An 18,538-nucleotide genomic window follows, 5' to 3' on the forward strand; every position below is an offset into this window, starting at 1 on the left:
CACATGTAGGGTAACGTGAGAGGAAAGCATAACAACAGATGTTTGCTGATTCCTGTTATTCAGTGGAGGATTAAGTGTAGTGTCTTGGAGTGTATCTGGTCTTACCAGTTACTGAAAACTAAGTAGCTTTGTTAGATAATTATTCGATTAAAGATTGAAACATATTTAGACTGTGTCTACTCTATGACGTATCGTATTTCTCAGTAGCCTAAGTCTATTTAAACTGTTTCACACACACACGCCAGTCTGCTGTTCATGTTGTAAAATCCTGTTGCAACAAATACATAAATGGTTAGTTTAATTCAAGGAACTCATGAAGGAAAGCTAAACATCTACCTAAGATTTGGGCCAAGGTTTGTTATAGTTCTGACTATAGGGGATCCGTCTCCACACTTTATATGACTATACTGCATTTGCAATACAATGAAGAAATTAATATTTAAAATGCAAAAGAGCTGAAGTACAGGGAGTGGAAAAAAGACAAATCTGTTTCAGCACAACATCATCAAAACAACTTTGGAGACTGCAAAGAGGCATCACAATTTGGTGATACGTGGGTTCAAAATTCAGAAGTTAATCTAACCAAGTATCAGGATACAGTCAAGCATATCAAACATATCAAAAAAGTAGCAAAGCTGCGCAAGTTGGCACCATGGTTAGTCCTCTCAGTATACGGCAGGTGTAGGATGTAGACTGGACTGCAGATAGAACTGCTGCTTCCCTCTTTCACCTTTGAAAAAGTTTATCTAGAGTAAAGTGTGTTTACTCGGTACTGCTGCGGCGCTTGCGTTGGTGCTTATGCTCTTTTACCTCCTGCATCAAGTCCTTTTCACAGTTACCCGCTTCCAGCATGTTTGAATCACATTCCACACTTACAAGCTGATGGTCTTGGGACACGACGTTTAAGAGCACTTTCCACTTGCATGCTGTTTGCTCAGTGGGTGGGTAGTTCAATCTTATTTATATTGTAAAAGTAGTTTTCTTGCTGGAAGGTGGAGAGTCTATGCTTTTAATTTAACCTCTTCAAGCTATCACGAAAAGAATCTTGAAGAAAAACAGTCAAACAAAACCCATGATATTCTTTATTTTTATTATAATTTTAACAATATGGGTAAATTGAAATCTGTAAGCAAAGCAATTACATGAGGAAGGCCTAATAAAGTTGTTCAAGCTACAACCTACTTTGACTGTCGAATCAAACTGAATAAAGCAGGCTGTTCTGATGGGTTTTTAGCTTCCAGGAACATACTTGGCAGTGACATCTTCTTCCGCGTTGAATGGCAATGTTGTCTTCTTCATGCTAGCAATTTCAGAATCAGCTGAAAATAAAAAGGTCAAATTGCTGACTACTACAGATGGGAAATGTGCTGAATCAAACGCTGTGTTCAACAGGTGAAATCTTACCAGATTCAACAGGATTTGATGGGCAGCAGAAAACAATTGTTGTATACTGTATTTTATTTCTAAATGAGTAGAAAATTTACCTCTGGACAGGAGAGTAAGTCAAAATCTGTGCATCATGTGACTCCATGACTAATGGTGATTAAGTATCTTAAAAGTAATTAAAAAAAAAAAAAGAACCCAAATATTATAAACGCGCCTACTGGTTATGCCCAGAGGACATGGGCCAAATTGTCCTCAGACTCCAGGGGGTACCATGCGCTTAGAATAAGACCTTTCTCAGAATCATAGCTTTAATATTTGGACTGCACAGTGGGAGGAAGAGGGAAGGCATCACGTTCCCCAGACATGGGACACATAGCACAGTTTCTTACAGCTGTTAGTGTAGCACAGATGCTGCAGTAGCTTTGTAATTTCTCACTTAGGCACTTTCTCCAAGGCCAACTGTCTACCTCCTCGCTTTATTTAACACAAGAGCTACCCTGGTCTTTCAGTTCCTCTCAGAGCACGTGTTGGCTGTGTTCACAGTGTGCTTGTTTTTTTAATGAGAAGTACCTGCTTTGTTCTCCATCCAGAAGACAGTGATATGCAGCGATGTCCTTCTCCAGCTGTTGTTTGCTGCTCAGCAGATTGTCACGATCCCGCTGCTGCTGCTCCGTTTCTACTTTGATTTCCCCCATCTCTGCCTCCAGCTTGGAAATGACAGAACCTAGGTTCTGCAGTTCGATGTCATGCCAATGCTTAGCATCATATAAAGAGTTCTCCAGACCCCTTTTCTATAAGAGCAGAACATCACAAGTCAAAACAATTGATTTTCATAGCCTTTGTAGTAAGTTTGATTTAGGTTTAGCTATTGGATCTGTTTTATATGTTGAAGTAGAGATTTAATATTCTGAGATTCCTTTCTTTAGATTTACTGATAAAGTATCTACCATAATACAGATATTAGGCTGTTCTTCTTGGTCCTGATGTTCTTCATAGTCTAGATTCATATTCATATTCTTCATACTCTCAGCAGTCTCAATAGAGTTTATAAGCAAGGTCAGTGTGAAAACATTAAAGACTGAAATTGCAGAGCCAATTTTCAAATGTTCTGCACTCAGTGCACCGCATGAGTAAGAGTCCCGAAATGTCTGGCGTCTCTGGAAACAATATCCTTTTTAAAAGGGATTTCTGCCTAACTCTGCATCCTAAGAAGGAAGTGTTCACCGCAAAATGGACATTGAATTCAGAGAAGAATATACCCATTGAAAATCAACATTACTTACCAAAGTTCTTAAAGATTCGGTTTCTGCTTGCAAGCTCTGTATTTTGCAGGCAGTTTCATGGAACTCTGTTCTTAGGCCCTCCACCAGTTCTTCCTCTTGGGTTCGTTCAGCAGCTGTTGGTTCGGCCTGTTGCTGGTAAGAGAGAACAACTGCTAAGAGAGAACAACTATTTTATTTTGCTTACATCTTCAAATGACAGTTAATATTTTCGTAGTTTGTGGCAGTTGTTCTGATTTAAAGTTTGATTCTGCTATATTGAATAATGTCGGATAACTTTTAGTGTCAAAATTGTCATATTTTCTATACATTTACTTTAAAAATAGTTTTATCCATATAAAGGGAAATGTTTTATCTATGTCCACAGAAACTGTTCAGCATTCATTCAGTAAATTTTTAAATGACCTGTAAAGGGAAAACATTGCTGTAACTCATCTTCTCTTTACAGCATATTGTAAACATTTTTAGAAATAAGTGTTTTCACTTAGTTTTAATTTAATTTAATTTAATTTTGTTTCAGAAGTAAGTTTTTTTTTTCTACCTTATTCCCATAGGATTCTGTGAATCAGTGAAGAAATCACATCACATCACAGAGGCCAGAAAAATAATCTCTTGTTAATTAAATTAAGATTATTCAGTTTTGTGCTTTTAGTGCATGTAATTTCTAATGTACGTTTTAATTCAAGTGCCTTGAAAATGGGTAAAGAAAAAGATACTTTAACAAATATAGAATGTCTATGCTTTTTTAAAGAGATCTGAGGTCAAGATTTTCAATCCAAAGCACTGGGATCTCTAGCAAATATGATTCTTTGGTCAAAAGCTGTATTTCTTTTTCTGGTTACCACCAATGTTAAACTATGCAAAATACTTCCATTCCACCCTAAACAGTCATCCCTGTTTTCCTTTTCTGATCATGCGTTCTTTTACTTTAAACATAAGGTCAAATATTTCTGGGACTATGCACCAAAAATCCTTTTTTTTTTTTTTTTTTTTTTTTACAATACATTGGGGTCATCTATAGAACTCTTTTTTTTTTCTTCTTTTTTTAAATAGCATGATGTGAAGCATACACATTCATCCCTGTGAATAAAATAATCTGAAGTGCAAATGGACAGGAAAAACTAACATGTCATTTAAGTACCAGTTAAAATATAATATAATGATATAATGATATAATAATATAATAAAATATAATTCAGGATTTATGAGCCTGTGCTGCACTGGGCTCAGTTTCAACCTAAAGAATAAAATGGGCCTTTTCAGGGAGCACAAAGCCTGTATTTTCCAGAACTGTTCGATAGAGAGTTGCGCTTCATAGAAATATAATCCTTCCCAAATACCAGCGGACATGGATTAGTGATCACGGACTGGCCACTCTGGAGCAAATGGTGCCTGCTGAACTGCTTAGAGAGTGTAGTCTGCACGTTATTATAGCACGAGGACTCTAAGTGCCTCTTCTTTGATGAAATGTAGAGGGGAGGAAGAGAGCCTTGGTCCCTGGCTGTAGTTCACAGCCCACACGTGCTGCCTGAAGCCTGGCATCTCTCACTCACGTTGCCCTTAATGGCAGCCTGAATGCTGTGCAAATTCAGACTGCCTATAAATCCCTTCGCCACAGGGGATGTTGGGGCTCTTCCAGGAAGGACCCCAAACTCTTAAGGCTGCCTAACATTAGTTACCTGACTGGCACGAAGGGTGGATGGGCAGATGGAGGTGTCTGCGTCAGACCCTAACTACTGAGGATGACATAGCCAGTAAGTGCTCAGTGAATGAGCTACACAGCTTTTCGTGCACACAGGACCCAGTGAATTATGGTGCCTGCAAATAACTGCCTGCAAATAAGGATTAAGCATCCACTGAAATCTTTATCATTTTGTTGCTTGGGTTTCCTGCGAATGGCTGATTTAAAACATGTCTGTACGGTTCTTCTGAGCTAGGAGTCTAGAATCTCTTGTTAATACGTTTTTCATGGAATCAAGATAATTGATGGTTAAGGGCAGAATATAAATAGCCAGAAGGTTATGGCCTAGCATGGTCTAAGAGTTCTGGGAATGTGTTAGCAGAACATAACTCTTGAGCGTTTCAAAACCGTTTAGGAGATCTGCCATAGGAGTCTACAGGAGAAACTGGATAATCACTTGCTGAGGAAGAGCATTGTCATGGAGGAACATCTGGTCAAGAGACATCATATGAGCGGGAGGGTTATAATCTAGTTTCATCATGACAAAAGTTTAACAGCATGTTGCCCTAAGGTTTACTGCAAGAGCCCGTATTAACTAACTGAAATGTAGGTGAATCATGGACTAGAAAGATTTATGGATGTCAGAAGACTATAGAGATTAGCAACAACCAGTGGACCAGAGTTCTAAAGGTATAAAATACATCCCCAAAAAATCCCATATGAAACTCCCCTCATACCTGTAGAATTTCATATGTTTTGGTGCCTGAATATCCATGAAGACATTGAAGACACACAGTGAAGGTTGCAACTTCAGTCACAAGAAAAGGCAAATCAGACCAGGGAGTTGGTCAGAAAATAATGAAAACACTGCCCTGACACCTAAGCCAATGCTAACACATCATTTGAAATGGCCTGGGCTCAGCTGGTCATAGCAATGCTGAAGAGAGGGTGCAGCAAAAGCAATCAAAATGTTAGGAAGCAAAGAAAACTCAGGAAGAGAGAGGCTGAAAAAATTAGTGATGAAGAGCAAAGGAGAGGAAGGAACCGCTCTTCCTCCTGTGATGCTGCAAAAGAACAAGGAAACAGCCGGGTACTGCAAGGTCTCAAGTTCCAAACTGGCAGAAAAAACATTTTCAGTGTGGATTATGAAACAATGCAACTTAGTGACATAGGATGTCAGAAGGCCACAGCCTTACTTAAAGAAAGGACTGAAATTAATTAGAATAACTCCTGTTGTCTGTATAAATAGTAACAAGATCTGTGTGAGGTATGAAACTGCATCTTCTGGGTTTAATGAGAGAGGTATTTTGAGATAAAAACCCTGGAATGTCCTGTGAGAATCTGCTTAGAGCCAGAACTGATCTTCCCAGAAGTCTGTGATACTCAAATGCATCTTCCCATTTAAAAATAAACTAAAGCAAGAACAAATTAAACTATTTCCTAAAGAATAAGATCCTCGTCTAAGGTCTGACAGTAGGGATGGATTATGTTATGTCTGCGTTATCGGCAGCGTCTGGTATTGCTGCCATCAAAAACACAAGAGTGGGATCAAATGGTCTGTCTAATATAAGTCGGCCTTTTTTTTTTTTTTTTTTTCTCTGCAAGTGATATCTCTGAACAGTTAAAATACCAGATTTTGGAGGCATGAAGTAAATGAGAAGAAAGTAGCTATCAGGGTGTCTGTTTGCACAGGAGGAGGAAGAGGAATAAGTAGTGGCAGTGCTTGACAGGAGAGCGGGGACGCTGAGGAATTTGGTGCCATCACAGCAATTCTCATTGGCTTTGCCACTCATTACTTCCTGTCATAACAAATCTGTACCGTAAGGCTTATGGGACTGTGTCTTTCCTATGTATTTCTGGAGCACAGCTGTAGTTATGATTCACCATGTCATCCTTTGTTGTTAACAGTCAGCTAAGAAAGAAATGGCTATTAAAACATAGTGTTACACACTGAAATTGAGGCTTCAGCTCTGCAAAAATACTTATTCAACCAGGCACTTCAGAAAATGAGTGGTTCTTCATGACAGAAGAAAAGCTGCATTAAAAAGTTCTTTCATACTCAGCATCAGGAGGAGAGAGAACTTTCAAAAGGAGTATCTCCATTATGATCAGTTTTCATTTCCAAGTTTCCCAGTCTTCCTACCTCTGCCAAAGGAAATGATTTCAAGGAGAAGTCCACAAGAAGCCAGTAGTTGTGTAAATAGTGTAGAGCAGTGTCTTTGGACCTTTCTGATTCGTGGGCTCCTGTTATTTCTGCAGTTGAGAAATGGTCCTAATCCTACCCAGGTGGGTGGCCCATCCTACCCAGGTTTTATCTGAGTAAGTTTGCCTTTCTTACCACCACCATCGCAGAGTCCTTGAAAGTTTCCAACAGATACCTGTGATATCAACAGAGTCGTTGCCACTGCTGCTTAAAACCATGCGTCCCAAGGAAGTCACTGATATTTAATGAGAATGATTGTTTTGGTGGCATTGGACCAAAATCTTTTATATTTTTACAATCATTCCTTGTTTCAAGAAAGTAGTAGGAAAAATAACCCCCAAAGTTGTTGTAGGGTATGAGTTAGATTTTGTATTTGTTTTAGTTGCCTTTGTGTTGGAATTACCTACTTAGACCTATATCAGCATTTACCTTAGTACGGAGCAGGGCACCTGTCTCGGCACGATTCTTTTCAATATCTCTCTCCCAGTGGATTCTGATTTTTTCCAGTATATCGTCCAGGCCACTTCCAAGAGGAACATCAAGTTCTTCCAGCTGAGATCCAGCAAGCTGTTTGTATAACACCTTCACATCCTTAAAAATAAAAATTAAAAAAAAAAATGAAATGGCCAGTTGAAAAGTATCTCCAGATGGGCTTGAAGAAGAGCTCTTGGAAGGCTGTTATGCTCATTGTACCGTATATATGTGGGCAGATAGCAGCATCAATGCTGATTCTGCTAGCTTCATAGCAAACATTGCAATATATGGAATTTTAAAGGGGTTTGTGAATTTCTTTCAATGTTGTGTGTTTTCCCTCTCATCTGAAACAACTTCCAGCTTTCTCAAGATTTGCAGGAGGTGCTGAAGCCGCTGGGTATTTTCAGCAAAATGAGACCATTGGGAATTTCATGAAAGTGGGGAGGGGATGAAGCTTTATCTTGGTAACCCAAGTGTGCATAATCATGCCAAACTTGCTGAGGTATTGTGGTCGGAGAAATAATCTGTAAGAAATGTAAGGCAGGATAGTGCTCGATCTCTCTTTTACTCCTGAGGCATTAGCACAACTGCTTACTGCCCCTCATGTGGCATAGTGGTTTGACATGTGACTCTTCAATCCCATTAATATCCCATGGGATGTCTAGCAAGAAACGAAGTGACAGTGTTTCTTCCTCGGCATATTTATCGCATGAGAAAGATTTAAAAATTTTAAGTAGGTAATTTTAATCATGTCTCAAAGGTTAGTGCTTTAAACTAGCAGAGAGAAGAAAAATAGGAACCGCTTTCAAAAGAATCCTACCATCCATACATGACAGATGCAGGTTTTTGATACTGACTTAGCTAGATGAATCATCCCAACCCGCCAAAACAGGATACACGTTAGTTCTGCGGTATCCCTGTTCTGGACTTACTTCTTCATGATTCTTAGACAGCAAAGCTAGTTCTTCTTTCATGCTTTCTATCTGACTCTCCAGCTCCATTTTAGTTAAATTAGCATCATCAATCACTTTATAGAGGGAATTAATTTCCTCTTCCACTGCCTTTCTGAATGGCTGCTCATTTTCATACCTGCAGAGAAAAAAAATCGTGTAATAAGCACTTCTCAGCAAGAGAAATTTTCCTTTTTTTTTAATTAGCTGTCTGTGTTCCAGACAGGGAGGGGCACAAAAACACACACACACAAAAAAAAAAATGCCTTGCCCTCTCCTCATCTTCATATACTTCAATTCCACAACTAAAAGAGCCTTGAGTGCCTTTTTCTTAACTCAGAGATTCATAAGACAGACTAATCTAGCACTCACGGTACAATATTATCAAACTTGAGGTATTTCTGACCAAGAACGGAGAGGTATGTATTCTTTGTTTCGTTCTGGTGTTTGTATGCTCTGTGGATATGCATGCCTTTTAGACTATAAAGTGGGAATAATTGGCCACCCTTTTACATAAAAAAAGGGAGCTAAGGATCAAAAAACACGCAAGGGTCAAGCATTACTTTCCACAATGGACATACTGATGAAAGTCTATTTATGTTCCTGAGTCGTAACCTGCCCTTAAGATCAGATCCTAGTAGCACTGAAGTAAATAGGAAATCTGGTATTTGCTTAAGGTGGGCAAAGATTTTCATCCAAGATTATCCCGTTTTTGGTTCAAGTTTGAGTGCAGCTGCTTTGGTGGCTGCTGATGCCTCTTCTCCCCACCAACTCCCGTTGTTTTAAAACTGTTAATACATAGTGTATATTGACCAATATGTAGTGTATATTAACAGTGGGGATGGATACTTCTAATTCCATCAATACTAGGAGACTTTAGTATCAAAGCAAGCAAACTTAGACAGCTGGATTCTGGAACAGGTTAGAAGGCAGCCAAATTCATAAACAATTTCTGTACTCTTCCCCGGAGAGCCATCTACTTTCCTGGGAATTCACTAGCTTGGGAAAGAAGCAGCTAATTCCAGTGAGCATTAGGAGTTGTTAGTATGCAGTGCATTGACTGAACACTTTCTTTATGATGTATATTGCTTGCAGAAGCTAATAGACAATTTTAAAATTGTTTTTTAAAAGTACTTAAAATATGAGTGTGGTTTACTGCATCTAAGCAACAACAACAAGTTTTACCATTCTAAATTAAAAGACAAACCTAAGTATGTGGTTAATGCATGTTTTGGTAGGATTAAATGAAGTAATACCATAGAGGGAGAAACAGAACTGTGGAGGGAAGATAAAAGTCACACGGAACAAAAATGAATTAGTTTGAAGTACAGTTTGTGCATCAGACCTTGCAAAAAGCTATTTGTAAATGAACAAGTCTGTTATCAGTAAAAGTTAGAAGAATCAGGCCTTTTGAGTACAGTTTGAAAAGTTTCATGTGCCCGTTTACATGATTATTGTAAGGAAGTGTGTTCCTACCCAGTTATATTCAGATCAAATTAGGCTTTGCAAGCTGAAAGACTCTTTAGAAGTAGTTTGTCAGTATTTAAGATCTTTTCCTCTTCATTTCCCTTGACAAAGTCAAGGAAAATCAGTGCAGTTCATTTCTTTTATTTTTTCTTATCTAATGGATTCATGCTGACACTTGTAGAAGTACACCGTTGTATTTCAGGTGCTGCAGCAGAATGATTATTTGTTCTTAAACCACTTGCTTGAAAAATGTAAGCCAAAAATCATACAAATGTTTGTGTTTGTAAAATACCAACCCAAAATTTGAATGAATACTGTCCTTTCAAAAGAGACTAGGGTCAGTATATCAAAGGTTAGCTTAAATAACCTTGCCAGCACACATTTTCCATTATTATAGATCTTGAAAATTTTCTGCCAAATTAATTGTAGTGTCCTAATTATTTTGCCAGGTTACAATAACCTTCCAAGTTAAATGGTTAAATATCCAACATAAAAAAAAGGAGTCTGTTCTACTAATTAAATATAATTCCCTTACAAGGGAAGTCCCTGTTAGGGAAAAGTTTCAGAGAAATTGGCCAGTTTGGTGCTTCACAAGACTACCTGTCTTTAAAATCTTCAGCACAAGCTTGAACGTTCTCCGTGTGCAACATAAGACGAGCATTTTCAAGGACTGCTTCGCCCACCTGTGAGGGAGAGACAAGAATTCAAACGATGAAGAAAGGTAGCGCGGCAGCTGGATGCATGATATGGTTTTAAGGAGGTGGATAGCTTTGATTCTGAAAATAATCTTTTAGCCTAAGGTGGTTCAAGTGGTTCCTTCCAGATAATTTAATCAATGAATTTCATACATGGCAATTCACAAATTGTCTGCAAATAGGCTGTAATTTTTCATCAGTCTGTTCATTGCTCCCAAACACTCAGCTTCTCCTGGAAACACATTTATTCTCATTATCAGCTGGTCACAAGGGGTAAAAGTCATTATTGGGTGCAAGGTGTGTTTATCATTTAAGTACTGCTTATATTTTCTAGATGAGGTTTAAGCAGCACTTAAGCAGTTCCTGTTACACTTCCCATGTCAGCAATCCTCCTCAGGGTTGTGCTCCTCACTGAGCCAAGGAGCTGCTGTTACTCGTGCCCCGTGAGCTGCCCACCGGTTCCCAGAGCATTGGTTTTGTTTTCTAGGTAAGGAAACCTAGAAGGTTTGCTACATAGTAGCTTGTTCTGTTCCAAGAGGGTTTTATGAAGTGGTAAAAAAACAAAAAACAAACCAGCTCATGAAGAGTATCTTTTTAAAGAGTCCAGGAGAGCTCTTAAAAGTAGAAATCCTCCTTTGGCTAATTAAGCTTGCAGCTAAATGGGATGTGAAGATCCCTTCAGTGCTCTGCTCTCTAGGTGCAAGGGCGGTGCAGTGCGACACTGCACGGCTGCAGCCAGACGAGTTATAATCACCAAGCAGAGCAAGTTGAATTCAGTTTAAAATAGCTTTTGGTCTGTGATGAAAGTGAAAGCAGGGGAATAAAAAGTAGTTTTCAGTTACCTGAAATAATGCCCTGTGCTGAGACGCACGTAGGAGGCAAACTGTGCTCTCACTACCCTCTTAAAATGCCTATGCTGCATTTTCTTTTCCTAGTTATTAAAAGCTATTTTTAGCAGTAACCTCAGGTTTTGTTGAAGTATTTGGGGCAATTTCTTACCTGTCCCACGGTGGATGTCTTTACCACAACCCCAGTACCACGCTCTCTAGGGTTTTGTTAATATGTGAGCCCCTGCCCAGGAGGAACTTACGCCTCTCTTTATAAGCTGGTGGCTGATAACAAATAATCAGTGGCAATGCCTAGAGATTTCCGATTCTAGGCCCAGACTTGAATTGTGCCATGGATGTATGGACTGCATATAAAAAATATCGTGCTTAGAAGGGTCAGAAGCCACAGCCATAGCGGGAGTCAGCAGAACTGGATCTGTCAGCACCCCTGAAAATGAGCTGTAGACCGTTTAAATACAACCAGGGATCTGAAGGATAAATAATTTCATGGCAGCTTCTACGCAGAAGGCAAGCGTGCAGAAAACAAGTATCTCTGATTCGCGATAGCTACGAAAGCCTTTTTATAGGCTTCGAAATAAAAGATGCAAGACTTCCACCTAGCGGTTCTTTGGTTTGATGTAATTCTCCCACGAGTCAACAGTTGGCTGCAACACCCAGCGCTGGCAGGACTGATCGCCCGGGCGCTCTGCGGCCGCGTGCGAGGGCAGCGGTTTAGGCACCCCCGTGATGGTGTTTTGGTGTTTGCCTCCGTTCCACAGGCGAGGAGGGCTCGCCAAGGGGCAGGCAGCTCGCGGGGACGCGGCCGCCCCCGAGCCGCAGGGGCCGCACGGTGCCGTCCTGCCCTCCACAGCCTCCCCGAGGGCCGATTCCTTGACGCTTACAGGGCATCTTAAGCTGCCAAGATGGGAAGTGTTAGGCCAGTTTAAGTACTGTTACTAGTAACAGCTCCTCTAAGCTGTGTATTGTCTTTCTAGAATTGGTGATGGGTATACATGTTTTGAACACTTCTCTTTTTTTTTCAATTTTTGAGTAAACACTGAATATATAAAACAACTAGGCAGCATTGGAATTTTTTTTCTTTGATTACTTTGGGACTTTATGGGCATAAAAAAACAATCTTAATTTTTACCTAAAAACTCTTACTTGAATAGAAGCTTCTGCTTCATCAGGCTGCATCATGTGGCCCACCTTATGGCCACCTTATGGCTTATAAACCACCTTATGACTTGTGTCCAACATGCAAAATCAGATGCCCTAAACGGGGGATTGCAAACTCCATCTGTGACAAAATGTGATGTGATATGGGGGGAAAAATCTATCCCTGGTGTCTAGTAACTTTTGATTTTTGACAGAGATTTCCCTAAATCTGGAATTGCAGGACTTGCTACACCTTTCCAATTCTTAACTGTACTTAACTGATAGCTTTGTTTAATCTGCTTATCCTTGAAAATGTCTAGTCCCAGTCTGAATGCTGCTAAGCTCACGGCCTCAGCTGTGGCCTGTCTCATGGTTTAATTATTCATGTAGTGGAAAATTATTTGGCTTTTAATTTGCCTTCAGTTTCAGCAAACGATCCCTTTATGGAAAAAGAATGGAAGCTCCTGCCTAGTCTTTCCTACCGCAGACTTAAAGAGATGGTTTGTGTCAGGCCACGGCTTCCAATGGATTTTCATTCGCAGCGGAGGCAGCTGCAACCCGGTTCCTGCTGCGCAGGTAGCGCAGGGAGCTGCCTGCAGTCACACGTGCTGTGTTGGCCCCTTCGCAGAGCCTCGAGGAAGCAAAGGCAAAGGCAGGACTATTACTTAGGCAAAATAATACCTGGAGAGAGGCTGGGAAGATTGATGTGTCCTTTGCTGCTTCCTGCTGCATCTAGGAAAACAGGACTTCATTTATATATCTAGTATCTTCTAAATAAACAGGACTATGTCAAAAAATGCCCGGTTCTCGAAGCAATATCTCCTCCCAACGGAACAACCTGTAAAAGCTTTAATGCCCAGCAGCCACGGGGATGCAAACCAATGATTCCACCTAGCAGCGGTGTGCGAATGTTGTCCGAGGCTGCGAGCTGCTGGGAGTGGATAAGAGCATTTAGTTCAAGCTAGTTTATTGCCATCCTTCTGTAGCTGTCATGCACTATCAGTACTGTTTTAGGAGAGGTTATCGTGTCCTTGAGCTCAGTAAGAGAATGGGATCCATCCAGTTCCCGGGCAGGAAAAATGAACTGCCACGAGCAGGCATGGCAAGTGATGGAAGAGGGGCTCCTTGCAGGTCCTCTCCTTGCCCCTCAGGAAATACACCAGTGCTTTCTGTTCTAGGTGTAGCAATGCCCGGGATGAGCAACCCTGCACACTTTCCACGCTTCATATTGACCCTGGGTAAATACAGCCAGTAGGACCAGGGGCAAATAAAGGCATCTCTCCAGAAAGCTCCCGTGAGCTTCCAAATTCTCGCACCCGTACGCTGAAGTCACAGCAGTGAGGGACTCGGTCCTGGACATTTATTCCTTCGTGTACTTTTTTATTTATATCCTGTGATTCGAACTTTGCTCTGTGCTATCTGACAGACAAAATCAGGCTCTCTCTCTCCATCTTCCATATACCCTAACTGAGCAGTCCTGGAGACTGAACTCAGCCCTCATCCCTGTAAATATACTAAGATTATGTCAAGTATTTTCTTTTCCCAGGTGCTGCACTGCTTGGTGGGAAGGAATTACCTTCACAAATAGCCTTCTATTTTGCAGAAGAGGCACATTTAACTAGGCGTTTAAATCTCTCTTGCATTTTGCATAAGAAGACTGCGATAAAGACCACAGGAAAAAGAGCATGAGCAGGATAAAATAAGGTGAATTTACATTTCTGTCACATAACTAATTCCTCTCAGCAAGGTTTTCTCATTTCACTCTGTTCCTGCAAAAATCCTCCTGCTCTGCATCTGTCCCAATTAGCGCATGTGTGTGCACATGTGCCTGTGCGTGTGCGCGCGCGTGTGTGTGTGTTTACACCTGCTCTGGCAAAAACCAGCTGCCCCACCTGATAATTAATACTGTGATTTGGATAGTTGCCTCATTCAGCTCTCTGTCAATTATTCACTGCCACAACAGCTCTAACGACTGTAATGAACCACAAGCGCTTCCCCCCGGAGGACCCTCCGTTATTTTCCCTGGTTCTGTCATTGCTGCTTGAAGGGTTTTGCCCCTGGCTCAGCGCTCGTGCAAGATGCTGGCGCTCTTGGCCGTTCCTGCCAGGAGGAAAGCGCTGGAAATGCCGGATACCACCGCCTGGCATCTACCTTGATGTGATGCATCTTTAAAAAAAAATCTAAATATGTATCTAAAAGTTATTTTTGTAAGCATATTTGTCAGGAGCCTGTCATTTCTACTAAACCTGACTCCTGAATGCTTTTTACTTTTCCCGCTTGGACCCACTGTGGAGGCAGGATACTTTATTTCGTGTTATTGCAGCTGTTTCTGTGGCAACAGATTTTAATGTCATTTTAATAAGCGAGACAGTTCGGGAGTTAATGCTGGCACCCTTTTGCCAGCGAGTCCCAGGAGGAATGAGTTAATCAGTGTTTGGCCTGGCTTTTGTTTTTGTCCTGCTTTTATTTTTATCCTGGTGTTTAATGTAAAAAATTGCAGAAACCAATTAGTCAGAATCGCACAGAATCTTCGATTATATCTGAGAAAGTAAAAAAAAAGATGTGATGTATCTTTTATTGATCTAATCAATCCATTCATTTAATTGATGTAATTGAAAGAATTCTAATTTTCTGTTCTCTGGTGTGTTTTAATGGATATGGATGCTGCTAACCATTTTATCTGTTTTTCTATGATACTTGCAATTGTTATTACTTCATTGCTTTATTTCTCTCATTTCCATATAGGAAGATCCTAATACTCAAGCTAGATTTCATTTCAAGCTGCGTTTATTTACTCATAAAGAAGGGAGGTAAGGGAAAGCTGGCAGGACAACAGTAGAAAGAAAAGTTAAAATTAAAGCATTTGGATGAAAAATCATTAAATAAGCACGATCCTCTGCACTACAACATTGTTTTTCACATGAATAAAATCAAATAGACCATCTTAAAGCATCTGCAGTCCTAGTTTTTTTGGCTTGAGCTGTAAGTTCTGGCAGGTTTTACAAGATGGTGGTGGTAGGTCTCCAACTTCAGAATGGGACACACATCAGAAAAAAGCAGGATTGCTGGAAGAATAGCATTACCCCCAGCTCCTACCATCTCACATAGCAGTCATCATTTGCAACAGCCAGATTGCCTCATGCAACTGCTTTTTGTAAGCACCCTTGGTTCAGCCCCTCCGTTGCCTCTTCAGCAAGCCGTGTGGGATTAGTGGTGCCAATGACGTTTATCAATACACAAAGAGAGGCAACGTCTTTAAAAGCCAGTGCTTAGCTGGGCACTACTGCTCACATGATCTTTGCCTAACATTTTATGCCACTCTCTAGTAAAATATGGGATTCAGAGGACATCTGTAGCCTACTGTTTGCAGATATGCAGCCCTGTCCATGCCAGAGGGAAAACTCTGGGCAGCCTGAGGTGAAATACAAAATGGGGTCACGGAATTAGAAGCTCTTTATTCAACAACAACAAACATTTTCTGCGGTTGTCCAAGAGCTACCAGGCACTAGGCTGAAGTGCAGGGTGTCAAGAAAAAGATGTGAGCACTGCTGTTCCTCAGCTTCTTGGGTTCGCTTCCTCTCCCATCCAACATGGAGAGGTTCCCCATTTTGCCAGCAGCAGCAATGCAATGCAAGCAAAGCAGGAACCGCTGCTGTTCCTCCTCCAGCAGCCCTGTAGGTTTCAGTGCAGCTTCTTGCAGGGAGCAGGTCCTTTTGCCCAATGCGGACAAATGGGGCTGGAGTGCCCCATGGCCAAGTTTCCTCCCCACCTTTTGCAGTTGTCCTCTTTTCCTGCTCTCCAAGGTTTTGCTTTGAGCAATAGCCCCTGCTCTGCTCCCTGTCCTGTCCCTGCCTTCTGCTCAGGGCTGAAGAAGTCAGCTACACTGGGGAGAAGGTGCCACTGCAAACGTGGCTGGTATGTCCCGCTGAGACCAGATCACAGATACGAGACACGAGATACACCATTTCACACTCCCATGGCACTTTCCTTCACGGTCCCCCGAAAAGTGAGCAGCCAGCCCTGTGCAGGCAAAGGGGAGTAAGGGATAGCTACTCACTTGTAGCCATGCAATTAGTATTTTTAAATAAATAGAGCTTTTGAAAATGCGATTAAGCAAATGAGGGGATAATGTAAAAATCTGAATTGCTAATTAAAAAAATACACATGCTTGTAACAATATTATGTTGATAGATAAACTAATTCGGTCCTAGCAGTTTTCTTTTAATAATTTTGCTGCTCACTGTAATAACCACAACTAAGAAAAAACAAAAGACGACAGTCACCCATTTCAATCAGACCAGACTATCGCGCCTTAGGGCGCGTTTCCGCCAGCCCCACGCGCAGGACGCCTGCTGCAATTCTCTGGCTTCACAGGCATTTTCCACAACACGCCACGCAATGGTAGCACTAGTTATCACAGAGGGAGATCAAAAGCCCTCCATCTAGGGCGTCTCTCTCTTCCTTACCTGGTGGTAAATGGCCTCCCAGTTCTCCCTGAGCGCTCCCCAGCTGCTGATGGTGGAGGACTTCTTGTCCAGGTAGATTCTGATGTGCTCCTCCAGCTCCTGGTTGACCTGCTCGAGCGCTCGCACCTTCTCTATGTACTCCACCAGGCAGCCGTTGAGGCTCTCGTAGGAGAGGCCGCGGCCCTTCTCCAGCCCCGGCGCCAGGGGCACGGCGGAGCACGAGCTGCGCAGGCCCTGCAGGAAGACGCTCGTGATGCCCAGGGCCCGGCGGGACACCCGCGTGCCCAGGCTGCTCACTCCTCCCGGCGGCGCCGTGCCCACGTAGACGCCCGGGGGCCTTCCTCCGCCGCCCACGCTGACCCGGCGGCCGGCCGCCGCCGAGCCCTCCGCCGCCGCGGAGGAGGAGGAGGGCTGCTGCCCCAGGAACGAAGAGCGGCGCCTCGGCAAGGGCATGCTGCAGCTCGAGTCCGCCGCGCCAGCCCGGCTGCTTCGGCCCTCTGCGCTCGCGGCGCTGGCGGGATCTGCCGAGCCAAGCAGCTTTGGGCTCGGCCTCGTCGGCGCTTTGTCCGCCGTCCTTCTGGAACGCGGGCATTGTGCGGCGCCGGCGGCCGCCGCATTGTGCGCGCCGTTCCGCGCCGTCAGCACTCCATTTCAGGAGAAATCTCCCTGCTGCTGCTGCTGCAAATGTGGCCCATGAAAAGCACAATGGTGTTTACAGGGACTGCGGGACAGGAATTCATCGTGCTGAAATACCCACCAGTGCTTTCCACTCTGGCAGCCAGATGATTTCCCATCCTTACAGCCCCATGTGCCTATACACGCACTACAAACGCATTAGCTGCTCGCACCTGCGCTTGCTCTGGACACAACCCCTTGCAGCAAAGCGTCACTTAAGGTTAACAAAAATTAAACTTTCAAGCAGGTGACTGGTCCCTGCTGGCTTTTCCAAGCCTGCAACCATCCCTCATGCCCTCCCGGACTGCACGATTTCTTTGTGCTTTGACTCCATCACCCACCCCCAGGCACCACTGTAACCCCAGCAGCCTCTCAGCTCTCCCACCTACTTCTCCACATGCTGTTTAACATCACCTATGGATGGCACCTGGTCTGCCAGGCAAGGGCTCATTTCCCTCTGGCTGCCCAACAGGGCAACAGAGGCGTCAGGCCCAGCTGGACGAGCGAAGTGGAGCAACTCCCCAGGCTTTGTGTGGGGGCCGGGAGAGATCTTCTCTGCTCTTCTTTCTATGTCAGTGCTGTGCAGTAAATAAATGTGTGGTTTGGACGTGTTTGAGTGGAAGGGGACATGATCCAGAGGGAGACTTAACTGCACACTCCCTGTTTGGATGACTTGTTGTTTTCTGCATGGCTACACCTAAGTCAACAGGCGCTTCACGGCTCCGACGTCGCAATCGTCCCGGGTCAGGATTAACGTATGAGCGTCTTTGCAGGCATGCCTGTAAGGTGCTGATGTTGAGCACTGACCTAATGTGTTGATTTGTTTAGGGGCGATCAGCTGAGACCCTGATGACACAGACTAGGATCAGAAATTCCTTTGCTCCAGGTGCGCCTGAGCCTGGTGGCCAGGTTTGGCTTGCTAGCCTGAGGACTGTGGCCGCAATCAGGGCATCATTTCCCATGTGTGGGAAGCCCAGGAATGACATGGGGTCTCACAGCTTTGCAAATGTTTTCGGTTGATTTCTAGGCATCCTGAATTTAGGCTACCAAGCAAACTGTACCAGCAAAATGAGAGGAGTCCTCCAGTATTTCTTATGTGAGACCTTTAGTATATTTGCTCTGTGTCAAGCAAAAAAGAAATCTGCCTTGCAAAAGCAGTACCTGGTACAGAAAATAGCACCTAAAAATACCAATTTCCTCCCAAAGGAACTGAGTTTCACTCTTTGTCCTGTCATTCTCCCCTTCTACCTCCCTGTTAAGGTACACAGAATTGGAA

At 42.7% G+C, this 18,538-nt stretch overlaps 1 protein-coding gene across 1 annotated transcript; it reads right to left on the reverse strand.

Annotated features, from left to right (window-relative positions):
* Positions 1-1,064: 1,064 nt before the first annotated feature.
* On the reverse strand, positions 1,065-17,040 carry BFSP2 (beaded filament structural protein 2). Its single transcript, XM_088521051.1, has 7 exons — positions 16,588-17,040; positions 10,042-10,124; positions 7,957-8,113; positions 6,980-7,141; positions 2,670-2,801; positions 1,957-2,177; positions 1,065-1,319 (listed from the first exon to the last, which is right to left on the reverse strand). Exons 1-7 carry the CDS (start codon positions 17,038-17,040, stop codon positions 1,316-1,318), a joined length of 1,212 nt encoding a protein of 403 aa, XP_088377177.1. The 3' UTR covers positions 1,065-1,315.
* Between the last annotated feature and the right edge of the window lie 1,498 nt (positions 17,041-18,538).

The sequence above is a fragment of the Tinamus guttatus genome, unplaced genomic scaffold (genome assembly GCF_059628265.1).
Source record: "Tinamus guttatus ecotype Peru unplaced genomic scaffold, ASM5962826v1 Tinamus_guttatus_pri_ptg000115l, whole genome shotgun sequence".
NCBI classification, from domain to species: domain Eukaryota; kingdom Metazoa; phylum Chordata; class Aves; order Tinamiformes; family Tinamidae; genus Tinamus; species Tinamus guttatus.

Coding starts and splice junctions, on each gene's coding strand:
- BFSP2 (XM_088521051.1), bottom strand. CDS start 17,040: ATGCCCTTGCCGAGGCGCCGCTCTTCGTTCCTGGGGCAGCAGCCCTCC. Junction 8,114..10,041: donor GCTGAAGATTTTAAAGACAG/GTAGTCTTGTGA, acceptor TTTTCTCTGCAG/GTATGAAAATGAGCAGCCAT. Junction 2,178..2,669: donor CCGAATCTTTAAGAACTTTG/GTAAGTAATGTT, acceptor CTGCTCTTATAG/AAAAGGGGTCTGGAGAACTC.